General features: G+C 40.9%; 1 protein-coding gene across 3 annotated transcripts in view; it reads right to left on the reverse strand.

Moving 5' to 3' along the window:
* The window catches only part of YIPF6 (Yip1 domain family member 6), a 43,068-nt gene that overhangs the window by 15,229 nt on the left and 4,961 nt on the right, over nucleotides 1-22,878 (reverse strand). For 2 of the 3 annotated variants that reach the window (XM_025372717.1, XM_025372718.1), the window contains exons 2-6: nucleotides 13,962-14,090; nucleotides 12,523-12,601; nucleotides 7,054-7,096; nucleotides 4,363-4,488; nucleotides 2,919-3,076 (exon numbers count right to left, since the gene is read on the reverse strand). In XM_025372717.1, the coding sequence (XP_025228502.1) occupies nucleotides 2,919-3,076; nucleotides 4,363-4,488; nucleotides 7,054-7,096; nucleotides 12,523-12,601; nucleotides 13,962-14,090 (535 nt within the window). The remainder of the gene's footprint in view (nucleotides 1-2,918; nucleotides 3,077-4,362; nucleotides 4,489-7,053; nucleotides 7,097-12,522; nucleotides 12,602-13,961; nucleotides 14,091-22,878) is intronic. The other variant, XM_025372719.1, reaches the window with a different exon arrangement.

The following is a 22,878-nucleotide window of genomic DNA, read 5'->3' on the forward strand; positions in this document are numbered from 1 at the left end:
AAAACAGCATAGTACTGGTACCGAAACAGATATATAGACCAATGGAACAGAACAGAGACATCAGAAATAATGCCGCCCATCCAAAACCATCTGATCTTTGACAAGCCTGATAAAAACAAGCAATGGGGAAAGGATTCCCTATTTAATAAAGGGTGCTGGAAAAACTGGCTAGCCATATGCAGAAAACTGAAACTAGACCCTTTCCTTATACCTTATACAAAAATTAACTCAAGATGGATAAAAGACTTAAATGTAAAACCTAAAACCATAAAAACCCTACAAGAAAACCTAGATAGTACCATTCAGGACACAAGCATAGGCAAAGACTTCATGACTAAAACACCAAAAGCAACGGCAACAAAAGCCAAAATTGACAAATGGGGTCTAATTAAACTAAAGAGCTTCTGCACAGCAAAAGAAACTATTATCAGAGTGAACAGGCAACCTACAGAATGGGAGAAAATTTTTGCAATCTACCCATCTGACAAAGGGCTAATATCCAGAACCTACAAAGAACTTAAACAAATTTACAAGACAAAAATCAAACAACCCCATCAAAAAGTGGGCAAAGGATATGAACAGATACTTCTCAAAAGAAGACATTTATGTGGTCAACAAACATGAAAGCTCATCATCACTGGTCATCAGAGAAATGCAAATCAAAACCACAATGAGATACCATCTCACGACAGTTAGAATGGCAATCATTAAAAACTCAGGAAATAACAGATGCTGGAGAGGATGTGAAGAAATAGGAACATTTTTACACTGTTAGTGGGACTGTAAATTAGTTCAAGCATTGTGGAAGACAGTGTGGCGATTCCTCAAGGATCTAGAACCAGAAATACCATTTGACCCAGTAATCCCATTACTGGGTGATACTATACAGACACATGCACACCTACATTTATTGCTGTACTGTTCACAATAGCAAAGACTTGGAACCAACCCAAATGCCCATGAATGATAGACTGGATAAAGAAAATATGGCACATGTACACCATGGAATACTATGCACCCATATAAAAGGATAAGTTCATGTCCTTTGCAGGGACATGTATGAAGCTGGAAACCATCATTCTCAGCCAACTACCACATGAACAGGAAACCAAACACCACATGTTCTCATTCATAAGTGGGGGTTGAACAATGAGAACACATAGACACAGGGAGGGGTACGTCACACACCAGGGCCTGTCGGGGGTTGGGGGGCTAGGGGAGGGGTAGCATTAGGAGAAATACCAAATGTAGATGATGGGTTGATGGGTGCAGCAAACCACCATGGCACATGTATACCTATGTAACAAACCTGCATGTTCTGCACATGTGTCCCAGAACTTAAAGTATAATAATAATATAAAAACATATATATATATATATTTTTTAGCCAAATAAATAAATGAAAATAATCAGCTGGGTACGGTGGCTCATGTCTATAATCCCAGTACTTTGAGAGGCCAAGGCGGGTGGATCACCTGAAGTCAGGAGTTTGAGAACAGCCTGGCCAACATGGTGAAACCCCATCTCTACTAAAAACACAAAAATTAATCAGGTGTGGTGGCACACAGCTGTAATCCCAGCTACTCGGGAGGCTGAGGCAGGAGAACTGCTTGAACCCAGGAGGTGGAGGTTACAGTGAGCCAAGATAGTGCCACTGCACTCCAGCCTGGGCGACAGAGTGAGACTCCGTCTCAAATACTAATCATCATCATCATCATCACACCTCTGGGAAATCTTTCCTGAATAATCATGTTACCATGTATAAATCTTCGTCTCCCACCTAGAACACCTATTGCCTTTAAGTGCTTTCATGTCGGGCTGCTCTGTTAGATTTTGAACTCCAAGGACAAAGACCATGCCTAAAATTATGCCTGACACATAGTTTGTGATTAATGTTTGCTGAATTAAAGTTGCTCTCTCCTATGATTCTACTTCGTGATCACCTGTGAGCCTGGATACTGGATAACTAAGTAAGTATAATTACATGTATGGTAATTATGAGATTCTCAGTGAGAGAATGAGGGACTGTCCCCATGGGAAAAGCACCCAAGCTTAATATACAGTCTTTGGAATATCAATTCTGGCTCTCTCAGACCTTTGTTGGATTACTTGTTAGCTTTCAACCATGTTCCAGAGCAATGAGATGTTACTACACTTAAAAATATTAAGCAGTCTATCTATCCATTAAAGCAGAAGCTAGTGAACACTTCTAAATTTAAGCTGGAATCTTAAGAGAACTTTAGGAATGTAAAAACAATGAGCACATAGCATTCATTATCATTGCTATAGGCCCTTCCTAGTCTTTAGCAAAATGTTCTACTGAAGCAGAAAAGTGCTATATAATGATGCTTACAATCTACACTGAAAGGCAGTATAGTACAGTTCTTAAAGGTTCATGACTGCCTGGTTTGCAATTTGACTCTCTTACTCACTAGTAATGCAACCTAGGGCAAGCTGCCGAACTTCTCTGTAACTGTTCTTCATCTATAAGATGGGACTAACAATAGTATTTCTTAAACGGTGCCTGGCCTTTGATAAGCAATCCATAAATGTTATGATTTTTATTTTAATTACTTTGTCAGGAAAAGATCCCAGTCATTTCACAAGTCACCTAATGCCTTTTATATACCAGGACTGGGCTAAATGTAGTGTAATCCACTCTCCCAACCTTTTTTTTTTTTTTTTAAGAAAGAAAAAAGATGTGACTCTCCATACCTTATAAGTCCAGATATCCAACTCAGATAAGATAGACAGCAGCCCCATCATTGCCTACTCAGGGAAGAGGGTTCTATGGATAATACTGTCAAGAATCGTATTACTCACATCTAACTTTGGACTTATACTGCTCCTCATCTGGTCTTCATCTTTAAATCATGTTTTTGTTTGTTCTGTTATTGTGGAAATAAGTATATACTTACCAACTATAGACCAGGCAAACATTACAATCACCACAAAAAGCCGAACCATGAAGTTTACAGGTCCTGGATCAGCCAAAAGTACCAGCCGGCAAATCAGCATTGCTACTGTCAAGGGAAGTATACAGTAACCCAGTACACAGAGGCTCTGAAAAAAAGATCTTAAAAACAAAATACATTAATAAAGATCATAAATACAGCTGATGGGTGTTATGACACAGCTTATTACACAGATTTCTCTATATAATGGACTGTTTCCTCCTTCTTGGTACATAACATCTACATCCTAACATTAATTATTAAGTACATGCTTTTGGCTGGGTGTGGTGGCTTACGCCTGTAATACCAACACTTTGGGAGGCCAAGGTGGGTGGATCACCTGAGGTCAGGAGTTTGAGACCAGCCTGGCCAACATGGTGAAACCCCATCTCTACTAAAAATGCAAAAAAATTAGCCGGGCATTGTGGTGGGTGCCTGTAATCCCAGCTACTCAGGAGGCTGAGGCAGGAAAATCGCTTGAACCCGGGAGGTGGAGGTTGCAGTGAGCTGAGCTCGTGCCACTGCACTCCAGCCTGGGTGACAGAGCAAGACTCCATCTAAAAAAAAAAAAAAAAAAAAAAAAAAAATTAAGTACATGCTTTAATTTTCTTTCCCTATACTCTTCCTCCTCTCCTCTCAGATCCCTTAAAAGTCAATCATCTAACACCAGATGATCTGCTCTAGTTCCTACAGATATCTTTCTCTGAACCTCTAAGATGGTGGTTCTTAATCCTTTCTAGTTTATATATACTTGAGAATTTTTATTATACTTGAGAATTTGTTGAAAGCTATGGACCACTTGCCCCCCAAAATGTACATACTCTTCTTACACAAAAAAGTCTGCCTATGATTTCAGGGCCTGGAGAGGGCATCTGAAGCTTATTAAAGGACCTCAGATAATTTAAGACAATTTAACTCAACAAGGTTATCTCTGTCCAGTAGTAGTGGTTTTAAGAACACTTCTCTTTGGCCCTTATTTAGTTCGATTTTTCTTTTTAAAAAAATATCAGGCCAGGTATGGTGACTCATGCCTCTAATCCCAGGATTTTGGGAGGCCAAGGTGGGAGGATCACTTGAACCCAGGAGTTCAAAACCAGCCTAGGCAATACAGTGGGACCCCACCTCTACAAAAAAAAAAATTTTTTAAATTAGCCAGGCATAGTAGCACATGCCTGTAGTCCCAGCTACTCAGGATGCTGGGGCAGGAGGATCCCAGCTACTTGGGACGCTGAGCCTGGGAGACAGAGGCTGCAGTAAGTCATGATCACACCAATGCACTCCAGCCTGGGTGACAGACTGAGACCCTGTCTCAAAAAAAAAAAAAAAAAAATCTAACTAGCCTGTCTTCCTTAATCTAAGGTATACTACCTGGCAAGGGGGAAAAACAATGCATTTTAATAATACTCACATGTTCCCTCCAAGAAGCTTTGAGTTGAGGGTGATGGTAACTGCACCAAACCAGACAATGACAAACACCTCTGCAAACTGGGGCCCTCCATCTTTTTCACTATCTACAGAGTCTCTTTGCAGCATTCTGAGAAAAGGAAACAGCATAAGAATTGCTTAATCTTTTACTTAGGGCAACACAGTTAAGGCATGGGTTCTCAAACTTTGAATCAGATTGCTGTGCTATAACCTCACCCGAAGATCTGTAATATGTAGGTTGTACTAAAAGGAAAATGACACAAGTATTTGGCAAGGCTCCCTTACTGCAAATTCCAAATGCCTCAGGACTACAAGGGGTGCTCCATTTGACCTTGCTGAATTACTGAAGACCTTTTTTTTTAAGCAGTGGTTATAAACTGAAGGGTCAAATGTACCTCACAGATATGAGGTTTTGGGCTTATATAATATTTAAGATGATTTTGAATTTAAATTGACATTATTTTATTTCACATAAGAATATGAATTTCTAGATCTTCTTGAAAAAACTATTAGACTTTCTAACACTGAGCCTGCATTCCAACACTGCAACAATTAAATGTAGCTGACATAAGTGCAAAGGGCTTACAGTCACCATATCACTACTACATGCATTTAGGTTACTACTCTAGCCTTTAGACATATCTGAATTTGCAATTCTTGGGTTAAGGTTTCAATTGAGATATTTAAAAATGGAAATAGGCCAGGTATGGTGGCTCAGCCTGTAATCTCAGCACTTTGGGAGGCCAAGGCAGGCAGATGGCTTGAGGCCAGGAATTCGAGACCAGCCTGGGCAACATGACGAAACCCCCGTCTCTACAAAAAATAAAAAAATTAGCTGGCCGTGGTGGTACACGCCTATAGTTGTAGCTACTAGGAAGGCTGAGCTGGGAGAATCACTTGAGCCTGGGAGGTTGAGGCTACAGTGAGCTGTAATCATACCACCGACTCCGCCTGGGTAACCGAGTGAGACTGCCTCAAAACAAAATAAAAATAATAAACAAAAATGGAAACGGTCTATAAACCTTTTTAGTTGTTTTTAAAAACATCAAAACATACAGATTATTACTAAAGGGTTTTGCTTTGGAATTGAGTAGTTGAACAACCACTTAACTATTCTTTCTTTGTCTAAGAATTTTACAGATGTAAACTGTTTTGAATATTTGGACTTGGTGTTATTACCAAGAAAAATAGTAATTGTAAGCTCACAACCTCTTCTTATTAAACAGTATAGAGAAGTCACACTGTAAGTCTTTCTTGCCCTGCTATGCGACCTGGCAGTACACACAGGCTTTTGTATTCTATGCTATGCATATTCCATTCCGAGTCCTGACAACCAGATGCAAAGAATGGCCAGCACTCATCACTTGTTGCCTGGAATCCCTATTGCTTCAGCATGGTATGATGGAAAGAATATTAACTAGCCTGGAAAGCAAGAGACCCAGATACTGATCCTAATTCTGTCACTAGATATGTCACTTGATGTCCTGGGACTCCAGTTTTCTCTGCAACTAAGTGGGGTTAAACTACATAATCTATAAGGTTAATCTTTCGAAAGTAAAAATATATATATATATGCTCAGGATGTCTAATATAAACCCCTCCATCAAGGCATTAGGCTGCATCCCTTGACATAGTTACTAAAAGCATAAGAAATAGTACTCAACATTATTACCTAAATTAATATATGCTCAATTTAAATTTAAAAAATTAGAGAAGTCAGCAAGAAACTTAGTGAATTTAGACCCACAAAGGGTTAAGCCTGGACAGGACCCTCAACCATCTCCCTTTACAGATATGGAAGAGGAGACCCAGAGTGACTAGGTGGGAAGAGATGTGTAATGAACCCTAGAGGTACAGAGTAGGTAGTGAGGAAACCTGAGGTTGAATCTCAGGTCTACCACTGATTATGTGATCTTGGTTAAATCCTCAACCTTTGTGAACCTGAGCTTATTTGTCAAAAAAAAAAAAAAAAAAGAAAAGAAAAGAAAATAATTTTAATTCTTGCTATGTGGCTAAAGTAAGAGAAAGTATTTCAAAGTTTTCTGCAAAGTGGGAAAAATTATACAAACATTGGTTATTAGTAGCCCGAAGTCGCATAGCTAGCTGACAGTAGAGTCAGAATGCGAACTCCGAACTGAATTCCAGGGCAGTATTTTTTCCCACTCTATCAATGGTTATATTCCTCTCTCTAGTGTAACCCTTCTCTCCTTCCTCTGTCCTCTTCCTTTACATACAACGTGTATGGAAAAGTACAATGCTCTGAAACACGATCTTGCTTTTCACTACTACTTCTGATTTATTCTCATTCTCATTCATATTTTTAGTAAGATTACAGAGAATTACGTTTGCAAACAAAGGGTGCTTAAACCTTAATGCACTTAGTTTAATAACGGGGAGGAACAAGAGAGTAAATAAGTAAATAAATATTTGTTGAATAGACATGGCTAAAACAGACTAAAATGTCATTGGTTAAGGAAGGTGAGCCTAATTTCATCATTTTTAAATTGATTTGGAAAGTGACGTTAGAGGCTTAAATACCTAAGGAGTGCAACATGTCCAACAAGTCATACAAGTCCTAAATTAAATATTCAATCAAAATCCCCCACAATTTTGAAAATCCACAAAAAAGTCTAGTCTAGCTCAAAGGACAAAGAAAGAAAATGCAAGTACTTACAATGCGAGTGTCACACAAAGGATCAAAGGGCCCCACAAATCCCCTACGAGACAAGAAAAGACAGAAGCAAAGGTAATATTTTCTGTCTTTATTCCAATATCTACCTCTCTCCCTCCTGGAATTCAGACATCAAGGATCTCTTTGCCTGCCTAAGCCTTCCTACCTCTCCTCTCCCACTACCTGCCCTCCCTGTCCCCTAATCCTGAATGCACTTCTTTACATAGACTTTAAGTTTTGTTTACTTCATATCCCACAAATCACCCTTCCCTCCTCCCCATCTACTAAGCCACATACTGGCATCCTATAATTAAAGACCAATGGACAAACAATCAGAAGACCTAGGTTCCCTACCCCATACTCTTAAGAAAAAAGACTATAACCAAGGCACTTTACCGATCAGAGACTGCATTAGACAAGGCAAGTATAATCATGCTCAGTTCACAAATACAAAAAATGAAGCTGAGAAGGAAATGACTTGCCTAGTTTTATATGTGGAGGTGGGACCAGAACCTAGGGCTACTGATTTTTTTTTTTTTTTTGAGATGGAGTTTGGCTTTTGTTGCCCAGGCTAGAGTGCAATGGCGCAATCTCAGCTCATAGCATCCTCTGCCTCCTGGGTTCAAGCGATTCTCCTGCCTCAGCCTCCCGAGTAGCTGGAATTACAGGCACCCGCCACCATACTTGGCTAATTTTTGTGTTTTTAGTAGAAACAGGGTTTCACCATGTTGGCTAGGATGGTTTCGAACTCCTGACCTCAGGTGATCCGCCTACCTTGGCCTCCCAAAGTGCTGGGGTTACAGATGTGAGCCACCGCAGCTGGCCTGATTCTTTTTTTTTTTTTATTTTTTTTGAGACAGGGCCTCACTCTGTTGCCCAGGCTAGAGTGCAGTGGTGCGATCGTGGCTCACTGCAGCCTTAACCTCCCAGGCTCAGGTGATCCTCCTACCTCAGACTCCTGAGTAGTTGGGACTACAGGCACATGCTACCACACCCAGCTAATTTGTATTTTTTGTAAAGATGGAGTTTCGCCGTGTTGCCCAGGCTAGTCTTAAACTCCTGGCCTCAAGTGATCCACCCGCCTCAGCCTCACAAAGTGCTGGGATTACAGGCATGAGCCACAACACCCGGCCTGGTCTTTTGATTCTTAGACCAAAGTTGTTGCCACTCTGTCGTACTGCTTCCCTTTTATAATTAGTATACTGAATTAATATAGAGTTGCTGTTCTTCTAGGTAAAAAAAACAGCCCAGTATTGGTAATTTCACAAGGTTAAACTTTAACAAATAACATATGAAAGCTTTCTGAAAACTGCAAAAGGCTATGAAGGCTCTGCCAGCATCAGGTCTAGCAAACATGGTCCTCAATCAAAAGCTGCAGGCTGGGTGCGGTGGCTCATGCTTGTAATCCTAGCACTTTGGGAGGCTGAGGCGGGTAGATGGCCTGAGCTCAGGAGTTTGAGACCTGCCTGGGCAACATGATGAAATCCCATCTCTATTAAATACAAAATATTCACTGGGCATGGTGGCACGTGCCTGTAATCCCAGCTGCTCGGGAGGCTGAGGCATGGGAATTGCTTGAACCCAGGTGGCAGAGGTTGCAGTGAGCCAACATCGTGCCAATGCACTCCAGCCTGGGTGACAGTGCAAGACTCTGTCTCCAAAACAAACAAACCAACAAAAACAGCTACCGAGTGATTTGGTCAGGTTCGGTAGCTCATGCCTGTAATCCCAGCATTTTGGGAAGCTGAGGCGGGAAGACCACTTAAGGTCAGGAGTTTGAGACAAGCCTGGCCAACATGGTGAAACCCCATCTCTAACTAAAAATACAAAAAAATGAGCCAGTTGTGGTGGCACATACCAGTTAGCTCAGCTACTCGGGAGGCTGAGGCAGGAGAATCACTCAAACCCAGGAGGCAGAGGTTGCAGTGAGCCAAGATCACAACCTCCACTCACTACACTCCAGCCTGGGTGACAGAGCAAGACTCCGTCTCAAAAAAACAAACAAAATAAGCTTCTGAGTGATTTGTATGCCAACAGTTCAGTAGCACACAGCTTAGAGCACAATTACCTTCCTCAATTCATTCCAAAAAGGCACATATCCCACATCTAACTTTAACCTCACATGTATATAACCTTACCCAAGAGACGTACGCAAATTTATATACTTAATATTATTTGTTTTTTAATTATGTAAGTAATTTTGACACCATTGTGGAAAGTTTGGAAAAGACATAAAAAACCATAATCCTACCATTTCTAATAAAACTGCTGCTAATTTCATTAATTTTTTTTTTAATTGCTCAACTTAAAAACTGAATTCAAGTGTACTGTCATGTGCCACATAATGACATTTTGGTCAATGACAGTGGTCCCATAAGATTATAATGGAGCTAAAAAATTCCTATCACCTAGTGACATCTAGTACAACACATTACTCACGTGTCTGTGGTGATGCTGGTATAAACAAACCTACTATGTTGCCAGTCATATAAAAATATAGCACAGTTATGTACACTACATAATACTCTACTTGATAGTGATAAAAAATGACTATGCTACTGTGGTTTAAGTGTTTACTATGCTATACTTTTCATTGTTACGTTGAAGCATACTTCTACCTAAAAAGTTCAGCCTGGGTAACAGAGCAAGACCCTGTCTCTAAAAACACGTGTTTTTTTTGTTTGTTTGTTTTTTCTTTGTTTGCTTTGTTTTGAGACAGAGTTTCCCTCTTTTCACCCAGGCTGGAGTGCAATGGCGCAATCTTGGCTCACTGCAACCTCCACCTCCCGGGTTCAAGTGATTCTCCCGCCTCAGCCTCCCGAGTAGCTGGGACTACAGGCGCCTGCCACCACACTCAGCTAATTTTTGTAATAGAGACAGGGTTTCACCATGTTGGCCAGGCTGACCTGGAACTCCTGACCTCAGGTGTTCCACCCACTTGGCCTGCCAAAGTGCTGGGATTAGAAGCGTGAACCATCGTGCCCGGACAAAAAAATTTTTAAAAATTAGCTGGGCATGCTGGCACAGGCTCCAGGCATGGGAGCCTGAGGTGGGAGAATGGCTTGAGCCTAGAAATTTGAGGCCATAGTGAGCTATAATCACGCCACTGCATTCCAGCCTGAGTGACACAGCAAGATCATGTCTCTAAAAAAAGAAAAAAGTTAACCATAACACAGTCTCAGGCAGGTCCTTCGGGAGATATTCCAGAAGAAGGCATTGTTATAATCGAAGATGGCAGTTTCATGCGTGTTCATGCCCCAGAAGACCTTCCAATAGGACAGATACAGAGGTGGAGGACAATTGTACTGATGATCCAATTCTGATCCTGTGAAGGCCTAGACCAACGTGTTTGCGTTTGTCTTAGTTTTTAACAAAAAAGTTGAAAAAATAAAACATTGGCTGGGCACAGTGGCTCCCGCCTGTAATCCCAGCACTTTAGGAGGCTGAGGTGGGCAGATTGCTTGAGGCCGGGAGTTTGAGACAAGCCTGGGCAACATAGGGAGACCCCCATCTCTACAAAATATTTAAAAACTAGCCAGGCGTGGTGGCACATGCCTACAGTCCCAGCTACTCAGGAGACTGTGGCAGAAGGACTGCTTGAGCCCAGGAGTTTGAGGCTGCAGTGAGCTATGATTATGCCATTGCATCTCAGCCTTGGTAACAGAGTGAGACGCTGTCTGTTTTGACAGAACTCTGATAAAGAAAGCAGTCATCAGACTAAATGATAGGCTTGAAAATGAAACTGTCAATAAAGGTACTAATAATTTGTTAAATGTTTATGGGTATTTACTATTATATTAACATTTAGGCCAGGGGTGGTGGCTCTCGCCTGTAATCCCAGCACTCTGGGAGGCCAAGGCAGGTGGACCATTTCAGGTCAGCAGTTCGAGACCAGCCTGGCCAACATGGCAAAATCCGTCTCTACTAACAATACAAAAATTAGCTGGATGTGGTGGCGGGCACCAGTAATCCCAGCTATTCCAGAGGCTGAGGCAGAAGAATCGCTTGAACCCTGGAGGCAGAGGTTGCAGTAAGCTGAGATTGTGCCATTGCACTCCAGCCTGGGCAACAGAGCAAGACTCCATCTCAAAAAACTAACAAACAAAAATTTAAACATTTGCCTTTCCCTTGGAGATCATTAATTCTTTATGTGTCAGCAGCTTCCAGGAATATTATGCAATATATGTAAATATTATAAATTAGCAGCCTCCAGAAATGCATTTTGTAGTAACCACTAGAGCATTTTTAAAAATTTATATGGGCCGGGCGCGGTGGCTCAAGCCTGTAATCCCAGCACTTTGGGAGGCCGAGATGGGTGGATCACGAGGTCAGGAGATCGAGACCATCCTGGCTAACACGGTGAAACCCCGTCTCTACTAAAAATACAAAAAACTAGCCAGGCGAGGTGGCGGGCGCCTGTAGTCCCAGCCACTCGGGAGGCTGAGGCAGGAGAATGGCGTGAACCCGGGAGGCAGAGCTTGCAGTGAGCTGAGATCCGGCCACTGCACTCCAGCCTGGGCGACAGAGCGAGACTCCGTCTCAAAAAAAATAAAAAATAAATTAAAAAAAAAAATGTATATGTATGCTATATATATATATACATACATATATATATATATATATTTTTTTTTTTGAGACAGGTCTCGCTCTATCACCCAGGCTAGGGTGCAGTGGCACAGTCATGACTCACTACAGCCTTGATCTCCTGGGCTCAAGCAATCCTCCCACCTCAGCCTCCCAAGTAGCTAGGACTACAGGCATGCGCTATCAGGCTTGGTTAGTTTTTTAATTTTTAGTAGAAATGAGGTCTTGCCATGTTGGCCAGGCTGGTCTCAAACCCCTGAGTTCAAACAATCCTCCTGCTTCAGCCTCCCAAGTACTGGTATTACACATATGAGCCACCATGCCTGGACACTGTATATTTATTCATGAGGTATATTTATTGATGAGGGCAATATAATAAGCAAAATCTTTCAGTCTCTGAGATTCCAATCTAAATTTTTAATTTCTGCCTGTAATCCTAGCACTTTGGGAGGCTGAGGCAGGTGGATCACCTGAGGTCGGGAGTTGGAGACCAGCCTGGCCAACATGGTGAAACCCGTCTCTACTAAAAATACAAAAAAATTAGCTGGGCGTGGTGGCAGGCACCTTTAATCTCAGCTACTCAGGAGGCTGAGGCATGAAAATTACTTGAACCCGGGGGGCAGAGGTTGCAGTGAGCCAAGATCACACCACGACACTCCAGCCTGGGAGTCAGAGTGAGACTCTGTCTCAAAAAAAAAAAAAATAAAAATAAAATAAAATAAATGTTTAATTTCTGCCAGAAGTTTGATTTACATATCATTTACATATTTTTTTCATCCTACAAAATGATGTCAGTTTTATTACCACAGAGCCTTTGCCTTATAAAGTACTTATGATAAGGCACGGTGAGATAGATTAAGCAAACCCTTAAAAACTTCATATACTTACAATCTCTCAAAAGAGTATTACTTTTCCTTGGGTACAAAACATGCATGAATTTTTTCCCAACAGCTTTTAGATCACGCATCTGAAAAACAGAAACAACCTGTTGTATTGTGATGACCAAGGTTGTCAGCAGCCTTACTTAATTTGCTAAAATTTCTTTTATTTCAATCTCCTGTGAACTCTTCATTGAATTTTGCAGATAATTCCAGTTCAACTCCTTCACTACACAAACAAACCAGAGAGGTAGGGTATACTTTTTCTATTAACTCCTTAAGCCAACTTTTAACACTTTTCCACATCTTTTTTGATCTGTTCTGTTTTGATGTTGAAAACAAATCCATAAAAAAGAAACACAGCCCTCCCAATAGGCTGCTTGAAGAAACTAAAACAATTGCACTATAAAAAGCTGCTCTACAAAACACAGTATGCGACATTCAGTTCATAGAAGATGAGGTCTCAAGGATCAATTAGCCTGCTCTCTAGCTACCACATTCTTTGCAATATATGAAATAAATTTCTAACATTCTCAGTTTAATTGGTAAACAAATCCTAGAAGCCAGATTAAAAAAAAAAATCACGAAACTGGAGGAAGGGTTCAGTAATACAAATACAACCTCTCAAAGTACCACTGAGCTAATTCTGTTTTAGTTTTTTCACCTAGAACTTTATCCATGTTATTAAACACTTTGTAAACATAATTTTTAATAGTTGTTTAGCATCCCATCACAAAGATATAACATAATTTACCTAACCAATACCTCATCTATGGTTCATTCATTTCTAGCTTTCCCCTATTACAAAGAATGCTATTATAAACATCTTTGTATATTGATACTTTTATGTTGAAAATTTTTGTTTTACATTTTAAAACTTTCCTTATACTATATTTGGAGAAGTATGATAATATATTGGTTTAAAAAGATTTGGACATTTTAAGATTTTTTTTTTTTTTTTTTTTTTGAGCCAGAGTCTCGCTCTGTTGCCCAGGCCAGAGTACAGTGGTGTGATCTCCGCTCACTGCAACCTCCACCTCCCAGGTTCAAGCGATTCTCCTGCCTCAGTCTCCCAAGCAGCTGGGATTACAGGCGTGCGCCACCATGTCCGGCTAATTTTTGTATTTTTAGTAGAGATGGGGTTTCACCATGTGGGTCAGGTTGGTCTTGAACTCCTGAACTCAGGTGATCCGCCCGCCTTGGCCTCCCAAAGGGCTGAGATTACAGGCGCGAGTCACCACACCTTGCGGTTTTAAGATTCTTAATATGCATTATAACCAAACTGCTCTCCAAAAAGGCTGTACCAAATTATTCTCTAGAATAAAATATTAAACTTCAGTATATAAAACATATTCAAAACCAGTGAACCAAATGAAAATATTGCAAAGTACTATCAGTTACTTAGTCCCAGGATACTGAACAGAAGTTCTCTCAACTAGTCTAACTTACGATTGTATTGCGAACAGATTCATTTAATGTGGAGCTGTCAAACTCCCGGATGCGAGATTTCATAGGAATGGTGATTTCTCCTTCTACGGGGATGTCTTGTGAGATGGATATATCTGAAAGGCCTGCAAACTGAGAGGAGTCACGGGAAAAAAAGTAAGCCTGTAATAAACTGTAGCATTCCTCATATATATCATCATTTCCTAGAGAGTTGGGACCATGTATTTGGTAGGGTTTTACATAGGAAAGTAGGTGTTAGCTCAACAGACATTACACAATGCAGTTAACAATAATTCTCAAATTTATTTCTTTAAAGATTAAACATAATGAAAAAACTAAAGTAAATGTCATAGACACCTTCTTGCCCACCAACATTTAGCATAAAATCTTCACATGGCACAAGCTAGCAAAATTGAGATAATAATTGTAAAGTTATTAAAAAGTGACCTTTTAGCAATGACTGTCTTAGAATGCCTGCATTTCTGTTGCACTTCTGCTCCCTAGCAAGCTCTAGTGGCCTCTGCTGGCTAAAAATGAGCATTACATGAACCATAAAGGCAAGTGGGAGGAAAAGGGAAATAGCAAAATATACCTTGATTACACTCTTTATAGGTTACCTGGCAATCACAGAGCAAATACAATTTTCAAAGTGAATAAAGAATGTGAACTTTTAAATTCATACTCATCTGCTAAATTTTATTACAACCGAAACTCGAATCTACAAATTCCTAAGAAAATAGAGGCAATGCCTTCTCATACAGTTTTTGGACCAGTAGGCACAATTTTTAGTGGGCAAGAGTTGCAGATAGAGGAAACACAAGACAGTATACTGAAATTTTAGAAAGAATGAGGATGTTCACAGAATTTGTAAAGGGTTGGGTGTGGTGGCTCATGCCTGTAATCCCAGCACTTTGGGAGGCCAAGGTGAGCAGATCACCTGAGGTCGGGAATTTGAGACCAGCCTGACCAACATGGAGAAATCCCATCTCTACTAAAAATACAAAATTAGCTGGGCATGGTGGCGCATGCCTGTAATCCAAGCTACTCGGGAGGCTGAGGCAGAAGAATCGCTTGAACCCAGGAGGTGAAGGTTGCGGTGAGCCGAGATCACACCATTGCACTCCAGCCTGGGCACCAAGAACAAAACTCCATCATAAATAAATAAATAAATAAATAAATAAATAAAATGAAATAAAATAAATTTCTTAACCACATTCATATTTCTTAACTATAAGAAACATTCCATAGAATTTTTTTTTAAGGTTTCCTATAGAGGAAAGAAAGGAATAGGATAGAGCAGACAGGCTTTTTTCAATACATATTGTTCGTATAAATGACTTGCAATCATATAAACAGTTCACACAATTATGAAACAAAATTAAAATTTGAAGGAAGCAATCCCTGAAACTGAGAGAAAAATTAAACCAATGAAACTACCACGTACTGAAATAAACACACAACCACAAAGATAGCACCTATTTCAAGTGACTATATAACACTGTAATTTGACTTCTGACTAAGATCTAGGAAGCTGGAAAGACCATTCCCCAAGTAGAACAATGAGAAAAGGCTAGATACTTTACTTTATCATAACTTTCCCTGAATTCATCTGAGACCTGAGTTGTAGGGAGACCAAGTAGCCTGGATGAAATCTAAAGAACGCCAGGTGCTTCCACGAAGAGACATCAGCAGTGGCTCAACGGTAGCAAAGCATGAGGAGAAGACAATGCTGCACACCACACCACACAGATGGGTGAGAATTCAACTAAAATTTTAAATAAATTGCTAAAGTCCAAGTATGGACTAGCACAAGAGTACAGAACCCCTAGAAGCAACAGACGTAAGGGGAGTTCACACCCTCTTGCAGGCTCTTCTCTAGAAAAAAGCCCCTAGAGAGAAAGAGCCTTAAAGCCACTTGGACAAAAACAAGTTGCTTTCAGAACACAGGCAACAACTCACTGAAGCTGGTGAAAGGGAAAAGGAAAAGCTCTCTACTACTAAGGGATGGACAAGAAACCATCCTGGGTCCAGACCGTTAAGAGTTTCCTTCAGCTAGGAGGGGGACAGGATCACTAAGAAAGTGCCACCCAGGAGACCCAGGGACACATGGTATGCCTAAGGCAGAGACTAGACTATGACAACAAAGAATCCCCTTTCCCTGGCCCCTATCACCAGGCTAGCAAGTATGGAGCAATAAACAACAGCAGTCTACTGCTGGAGGAAGGGCTAGAGCTTAGAAAGAGACTCACCATGAGATGCAAGGGCAAAGACAGAAGCTGAGTATAGAACATGAACATTAATAAAAACATTGGGGCTGTGTGCAGTGGCTCATGCCTGTAATCCCAACACTGGGAGGCTGAGGTAGGAGAATTGCTTGAGGCCAGGAGTTTGAGACTAGTCTGGGTAATATAGTGAGACCCCTATCTCTACAAAAAAATGTTTTTAAAAAATTAGTTGGGCATGGTGGCATGCAACTGTGGTCCCAGCTACTGAGGAGGCTAAAGTGGGAGGATCACTTGAGCCCAGGAGGTCAAGGCTGCAGTAAGCTATGATCACGCCATTGCACTCCAGCCTGGGTAACAGAGTGAGACGCTGTCTCAAAAAAAACAAAACAAAACAACAACAAAAAACAAAACACTGGGACAACATAGCACCCCTACCCCTAAACACAAGGTAACAGCAGAGGAATCTGAAGCTGGTGATGCACTGAAGGTACCCATAGCAACAACGAAAAAAGAACAAATGAAGCTCAACTCCTGACTAGACTGACTTAACCCCTACTGACTGACAACTCAGTAGCAGAGATGTGCCACTTCTGGCAGTGTATACATGATGTCTAGCGTTCAATATCAATAACAAATTATCTCCCCCATATTCACATGAAAAAACAACCCACTATGAGACAAAGCAATCAACAAAACCAGACTCTGAGATGACCAAGATGTTAGAATTATCAGAAAAGAAATTTAAGATTACTATGTTTAATATGCAAAAGGCTCTAGTAGAAAAGGTACATGCATGAATGGTGATGAATTTCTGCAAAGAGATGGAAACTGTAAGAAGCAGATGGCAATGCGAGAAATACATGAACATAGTAACAGATGAAGGATGCCTTTGCCAGCCTTATCAGTTAACTCAATACCAAAGATTTCAGAGCTAGGTCAGTCAAAATTATCCAAACTAAAACAAAAAGAGAAGAGTAAAAGAACAAAAGATAAAAGAATAGAGTATGTAGGAACTATGGGAAAACATTAAATGGTCTTATTATGTAAATAATTGGAATCCCAGAAGAATAGAAAGATAACGGCTCTGGGGCCGGGCGCGGTGGCTCAAGCCTGTAATCCCAGCACTTTGGGAGGCCGAGGCGGGTGGATCACGAGGTCAGGAGATCGAGACCATCCTGGCTAACAGGGTGAAACCCCGTCTCTACTAAAAATACAAAAAAAAAACTAGCCGGGCGTGGTGGTGGGCGCCTGTAGTCCCAGCTACTCGGAGGCTGAGGCAGGAGAATGGCGTGAACCTGGGAGGCGGAGCTTGCAGTGAGCCGAGATGGCGCCACTGCACTCCAGCCTGGGTGACACAGCGCGAGACTCCGTCTCAAAAAAAAAAAAAAAAAAAAGAAAGAAAGATAACGGCTCTGAAGAGATACAGGCCAACTGCAGTGGCTGACGCCTGTAATCCTAGCACTTTGGAAGGCCGAGGCAGACAGAATGCTTGAGCCCACGAATTCCAGACCAGCCTGGGCAACATGGTGAAACTCCATCTCTACAAAAAAATATTTAAAAATTAGCCAGGAGTGGTGGCACACACCTGTAGTCCCAGTTACTTGGGAGGCTATGGTGGGAGGATCACCTGAGCCCAGGAGTTCAAGGCTTGCAGAGCCCAAGATCATGCCACTGAACTCCAGAGACTCTGTCTCAAAAAAAAAAAAAATAGCTGAAAATTTTCCAAAAATAATGAGATATGAAAGGACAGATGCAAGCTTAAGAGAACCCCAATCAAGATGAATACCAAACTACAAAATGAAAAAATCCACAAACCTAGACACAAACTACTGAAAACCAAAGAAAGAGAAAATCTTGAAAGTAGCCAAAGAGAAAGGCATTGCATTCATAGGAACAAAGATAAGAATTATAATAAAAGGCCGGGCATGGTGGCTCACACCTGTAATCCCAGCATTTTGGGAGGCTGAGGTAGGCAGATCACCTGAGGTCAGGAGTTCAAGACCAGCCTGGCCAACATGGTGAAATCCCATCTCTACTAAAAATACATAAAAATTAGCTGGGCATGGTGGCAGGTGCCTGTAATCCCTGCTACTTGGGAGGCCGAGACAGGAGAATCACTTGAACTCGGCAGGCGGAGGTTGCAGTGAGCCAAGATCACGCCACTGCACTCCAGCCTAAGTGACAGGGTAGGACTCCACCTCAAAAAAAAAAAAAAAAAAAATAGGCATCTCTAACAAAATATAAACAAACAAATAAAGAAAGACATCTCACCAGAAACTATGCAAACCAAAAGAAAATGGAGGGACACTTCTGGAGGGCTAAAAGAATAAAACTATTAACACAGAATTCTAAACCCAGCAATACCTATTAAAAACAAAGGCAAAGTAAAAACGTTTTTCAGACAAGCAAAAGCTAAAATATATTCTACAAGAAATGCTAAAGGAAGTTCTTCAGAAAGAAGGAATATGATATCAGAAGGAAACTTGGATTTACATAAATAAATGATCTCCCAAAGTGGTTAAAATGAAGGCAAATATGACATTTCTTCCTATTTTTAATTATTCTAAAAGATAATTGCCTAAAGCAGGGGTCACCAACTTTCTGTAAAGGGTCAAACAGTAAATATTTCAGGTTTTAAGAGCCATATGGTTTCTGCTGCAACTGCTGAACTCTGCATTGTAGCATGAAAGCAGCTAAAGATAATACACAAATAAATAAGTGTAGCTCTGTTCCCAGAAAACTATACTTAGAAAAATAGGCAGTGGGCCAATTTTTAAATTATAAAAATATAATTTAGGAGATAATTGGAAATTTGAACCCTAATAAGATATATAAAGAAATTATTAATTTTTTACACGCATTATTATTGTGGTTATGTTCTCTCTAAAAGCAGAATTCTAATTTGGGAACTGTGGCACACCTATAGTTACAGCTAGTTGGGAGACTGAGGTGAGAGTGTCCCTTGAGGCCAGAAGTTGAAGGCTGTGGGTGCTACGATCATGACTGTGAACAGCCACTGCACTCCAGCCTGGGCAACATAGCAAGATGACAACTCTAAAATAATACAAAATCAGAAAAAAAAAATCCTTATTTATTTATTTATTTATTTATTTATTTATTTATTTTTTCGCAACAAGGTCTTGCTCTGTCATCCAGGTTGGATTGCAGTAACATGATCATAGCTTACAGCAGCCTCAATCTCCCAGGCTCAAGCAATTGTCCCATCTCAGCCTTTCAAGTAGCTGGGACTGTAAGTGGTGCCACCACACCAGGCTAGTTTTTAAATTTTTGGTAGAGACAGGGTTTTGTCATGTTGCCCAGGTTGATCTCGAACCTCTGGGCTCAAGCAATCTGCCCATCTCGGCCTCCCAAAGTGCTGGGATTACAGGTATGAGCCACCGTGCCCAGCCAGAATCCTTATCTTTTAGAGATACATACCACATATTTACTAATGTAATGATGCCTGAGATTTGCCTCAAAATAATACAGAAAGTAGGTAGGGCTGTAGAAGAAAGAAGATTCATTGTAAGTAGATAATTGTTGAAGGTGTATATGGGGATCCAATTTACCATTTTTTTTTTTTTTTTGAAATGGAGTCTCACTCTGTTGCCCAGGCTAGAGTGCAGTGGTGTGATCTCAGCTCACTGCAGCCTCCGCCTACAGGGTTCAAGCAATTCTCCTGCCTCAGCTGCCTTAGTAGCTGGGACTACAGGTGCACACTACCATGCAAGCTATTTCTTCTTTTTTTGTATTTTTAGTAGAGATAGGGTTTCACCATGTTGGCCAGGCTGGTCTCAAACTCCTGGCCTCAAGTGATCTGTCCACCTCAGCCTCCCAAAGTGTTGGGATTACAGGCATGAGCCACTGCACCCAGCCTGGATCCCGATTTAAACAAACACCAAAAAGGACTTTATCTTTTTAGAAAATTGCGAGGTGAACGGATAGTTTTGTTATGTATGATAACAAAGAAAACGTCCTTACCTGTTAGAGAAACATAGTGAAGTATTTACAGATGAAGATGATATGTCTGGGCTTTGCTTTAAAATACTCAGAAAAGATTATGAAAGATAAGAAAAGACTGAAGAACCATTACAGATTGGAAGAAATGAAGGAAAAATAACAACTAAATGCAATGCGGGATCCTAGATAAGATCTTGGAACAAAAAAAGCTATTAGTGGAAAACCTGCTAAAATTCAAACATGGTCTATAGGTAATGGTGTTTTGCCAATGTTAATTTCTTGGTTCTGATCAGTGTACTATGCTTATATACAATGTTAGCATTAGAGGAATCTGGGCGAAGGGAATACAGGCACTCTCTCTACTATTTTTGCACTTTTCTATATGTCTAAAATTAGTTTTAAATAAAAAGACTGAAAAAACATGTGGTGAGACCAATAAAATAATAGCAGAATGTTGATAGGTACATGAGGTTCATTATACTACTTTTCATTTTATTTATACATTTGAAAGCTTCTGTAATAAAATTTAAAAATATATTGCTCCCTTGTTTCTGCTATTCTCTCAAACTACTCTCCTTCTTCTCTTGCTTGATCACACTTTTCACTTTCCCATTTAACCCTCTGTAATCTGGCAGTGGCCTTCTCACCACTTCACTGACATTGTGCTCTCTGATAGTAGCCTCACATAATCAAGAAATACAAGGATCTTCATTCAATCCTCATCCTCTTTTAATACTCTGCAGCATGTAATGCGTAAACCAACCCATTTTGTTTGTTTTGAGACGAAGTCTCACCCTGTCACCCAGGCTGGAGTGTAGTGGCATGATCTCGGCTCACTGCAACCTCCGTTTCCTGGGTTCAAGCGATTCTCTTGTCTCAGCCTCCCAAGTAGTTGGGATTACAGGCACACACCACCACGTCTGGGTAATTTTTGTATTTTTAGTAGAGACAGGGTTTTGCCATGTTGGCCAGGCTGGTCTCAAACTACTGACCTCAAGTGATCTGCCCGCCTTGACCTCACAAAGTGCTGGGATTACAGATGCGAGTCACCGCACCCAGCCAAAACCAACACTTTTTGAAGCCATATTTTCTCTTCGCTACTATAACACTGCCCTTTCAAGTGCCAGGATTGCTTGTTTTCAGTTTCCCTGTTGCCTGCTACTGCTAGGAGAAGCAGGGTAGTACAGTAGAAAAAAACAGGCTTTAAAGTCAAACAGGGATCTCACATGGAAACAACACTGCTATAAAAATAAATAACACCTGTACAGCACCTAGCACATACCCAATGCTCAACATGGTATTTGGAGAATACTGATTAAGAGTGCAGGCCAAATAGCCTGAGTTCAAATCCCAGCTCCATCATGTACTATCCATGTGACAATGAGCAGGTTACTTAGCCTCTCTGTGCTTCAGTTTCCTCCTCTGTAAAATTGAGATAATGGTACCATCATCACAGGGTTATTGTGAGGAAGAAATGTATTAATACAGGAACACAATAGGGGCTGGATAAATGTTAGCTCAAGTTCAAGATTCCCATGGAGTCAATTCCAGTTCTGTCACTATGGTATAATAAAGAATTTAGCTGGCCTTTGTCCCCTGTTCTTGAGAGTTAGCCTCTAAACTTAGAATTTCCTGAATGATAGAGGAGTATTTTTGATATTCACAGAGGCTCTGGTAGTTTATGCTAACAGGTGAGTCATAGTAGACCCTTATGTAGTTTGTGCTCTGGAGATGACTCAGGATGGGGGCTAACCACGTCAGAAACACCGCGCATATAACTAGAGGTCTGGGGCTTTAAGTCACAACATATAAGCCCAAACTTTGGGGAGTGGTGGGACCCTGAAGACTGAGTTCTATTATCCGAGCAATGATCCAATTAATCATGCCTACATAATGAAACCCCAATAAAAACTATAGACACATGAGTGAACTTCCCTGATTGGCAATACTCTGCATATTGTCACATACCAGCAAACCAGGAGGGTAACATGTCCTGAATCCACAGGGACAAGACAAGGAATCTTTGTGTTTGGGACTCTGTCAGACCTCGCCCTGTGTATCTCTCTCTTTTGCACATTTGGATTTGTATCCCTTTGCTATAATAAAATTGTAATTTTAAGTAGAGTGCTGCTCTGAGTTCTATGAGTCATTCTAGTGAATTATGAAACCTGAACGGAGGGCCAGGTGCCATGGCTCACACCTGTAATCCCAGCAATTTGAGAGGCCAAGATGGGCGGATCACTTGAGGTCAGGAGTTCGAGACCAGCCTGGTCAACATGGTGAAACCCCATCTGTACCAAAAATACAAAAGTTAGCCGGGCATGGTGGCATGTGCCTGTAGTCCCAGATACTTGGGAGGCTGAGGCAGAGGCTGCAGTGAGCTGAGATTGTGCCAAAAAAAAAAAAAAAAAAAAAAAAAAAAATCTGAGGGGAATGTGGAAATCCCTGAATTTGTAGCTACTTGCTCTGAAGTGAGGATTGTCCTGGGAACCCCCAAAATTGTGGCTGGTGTCTGAAGAGCAGTCTTGTAGAGGACTGTGCTTTTAACCTGTGCAGTTTGGCCTAACTCCAGGTAGTTGGTATCAGAAGTCACTGTAGTCACTGAGGTGCCATGTGATCCCCTACTCTCTCCCCTTTATCTCTTCAAGAATTAGCAACAATGTTCCATGAGCTATGGAGTCAGGAACTATGGCCCTCCAGCTCCATGTATAAAAGACAGGACTTCCAGGACCTCA

This window comes from Theropithecus gelada, chromosome X (assembly GCF_003255815.1).
Source record: "Theropithecus gelada isolate Dixy chromosome X, Tgel_1.0, whole genome shotgun sequence".
Lineage (NCBI taxonomy): Eukaryota > Metazoa > Chordata > Mammalia > Primates > Cercopithecidae > Theropithecus > Theropithecus gelada.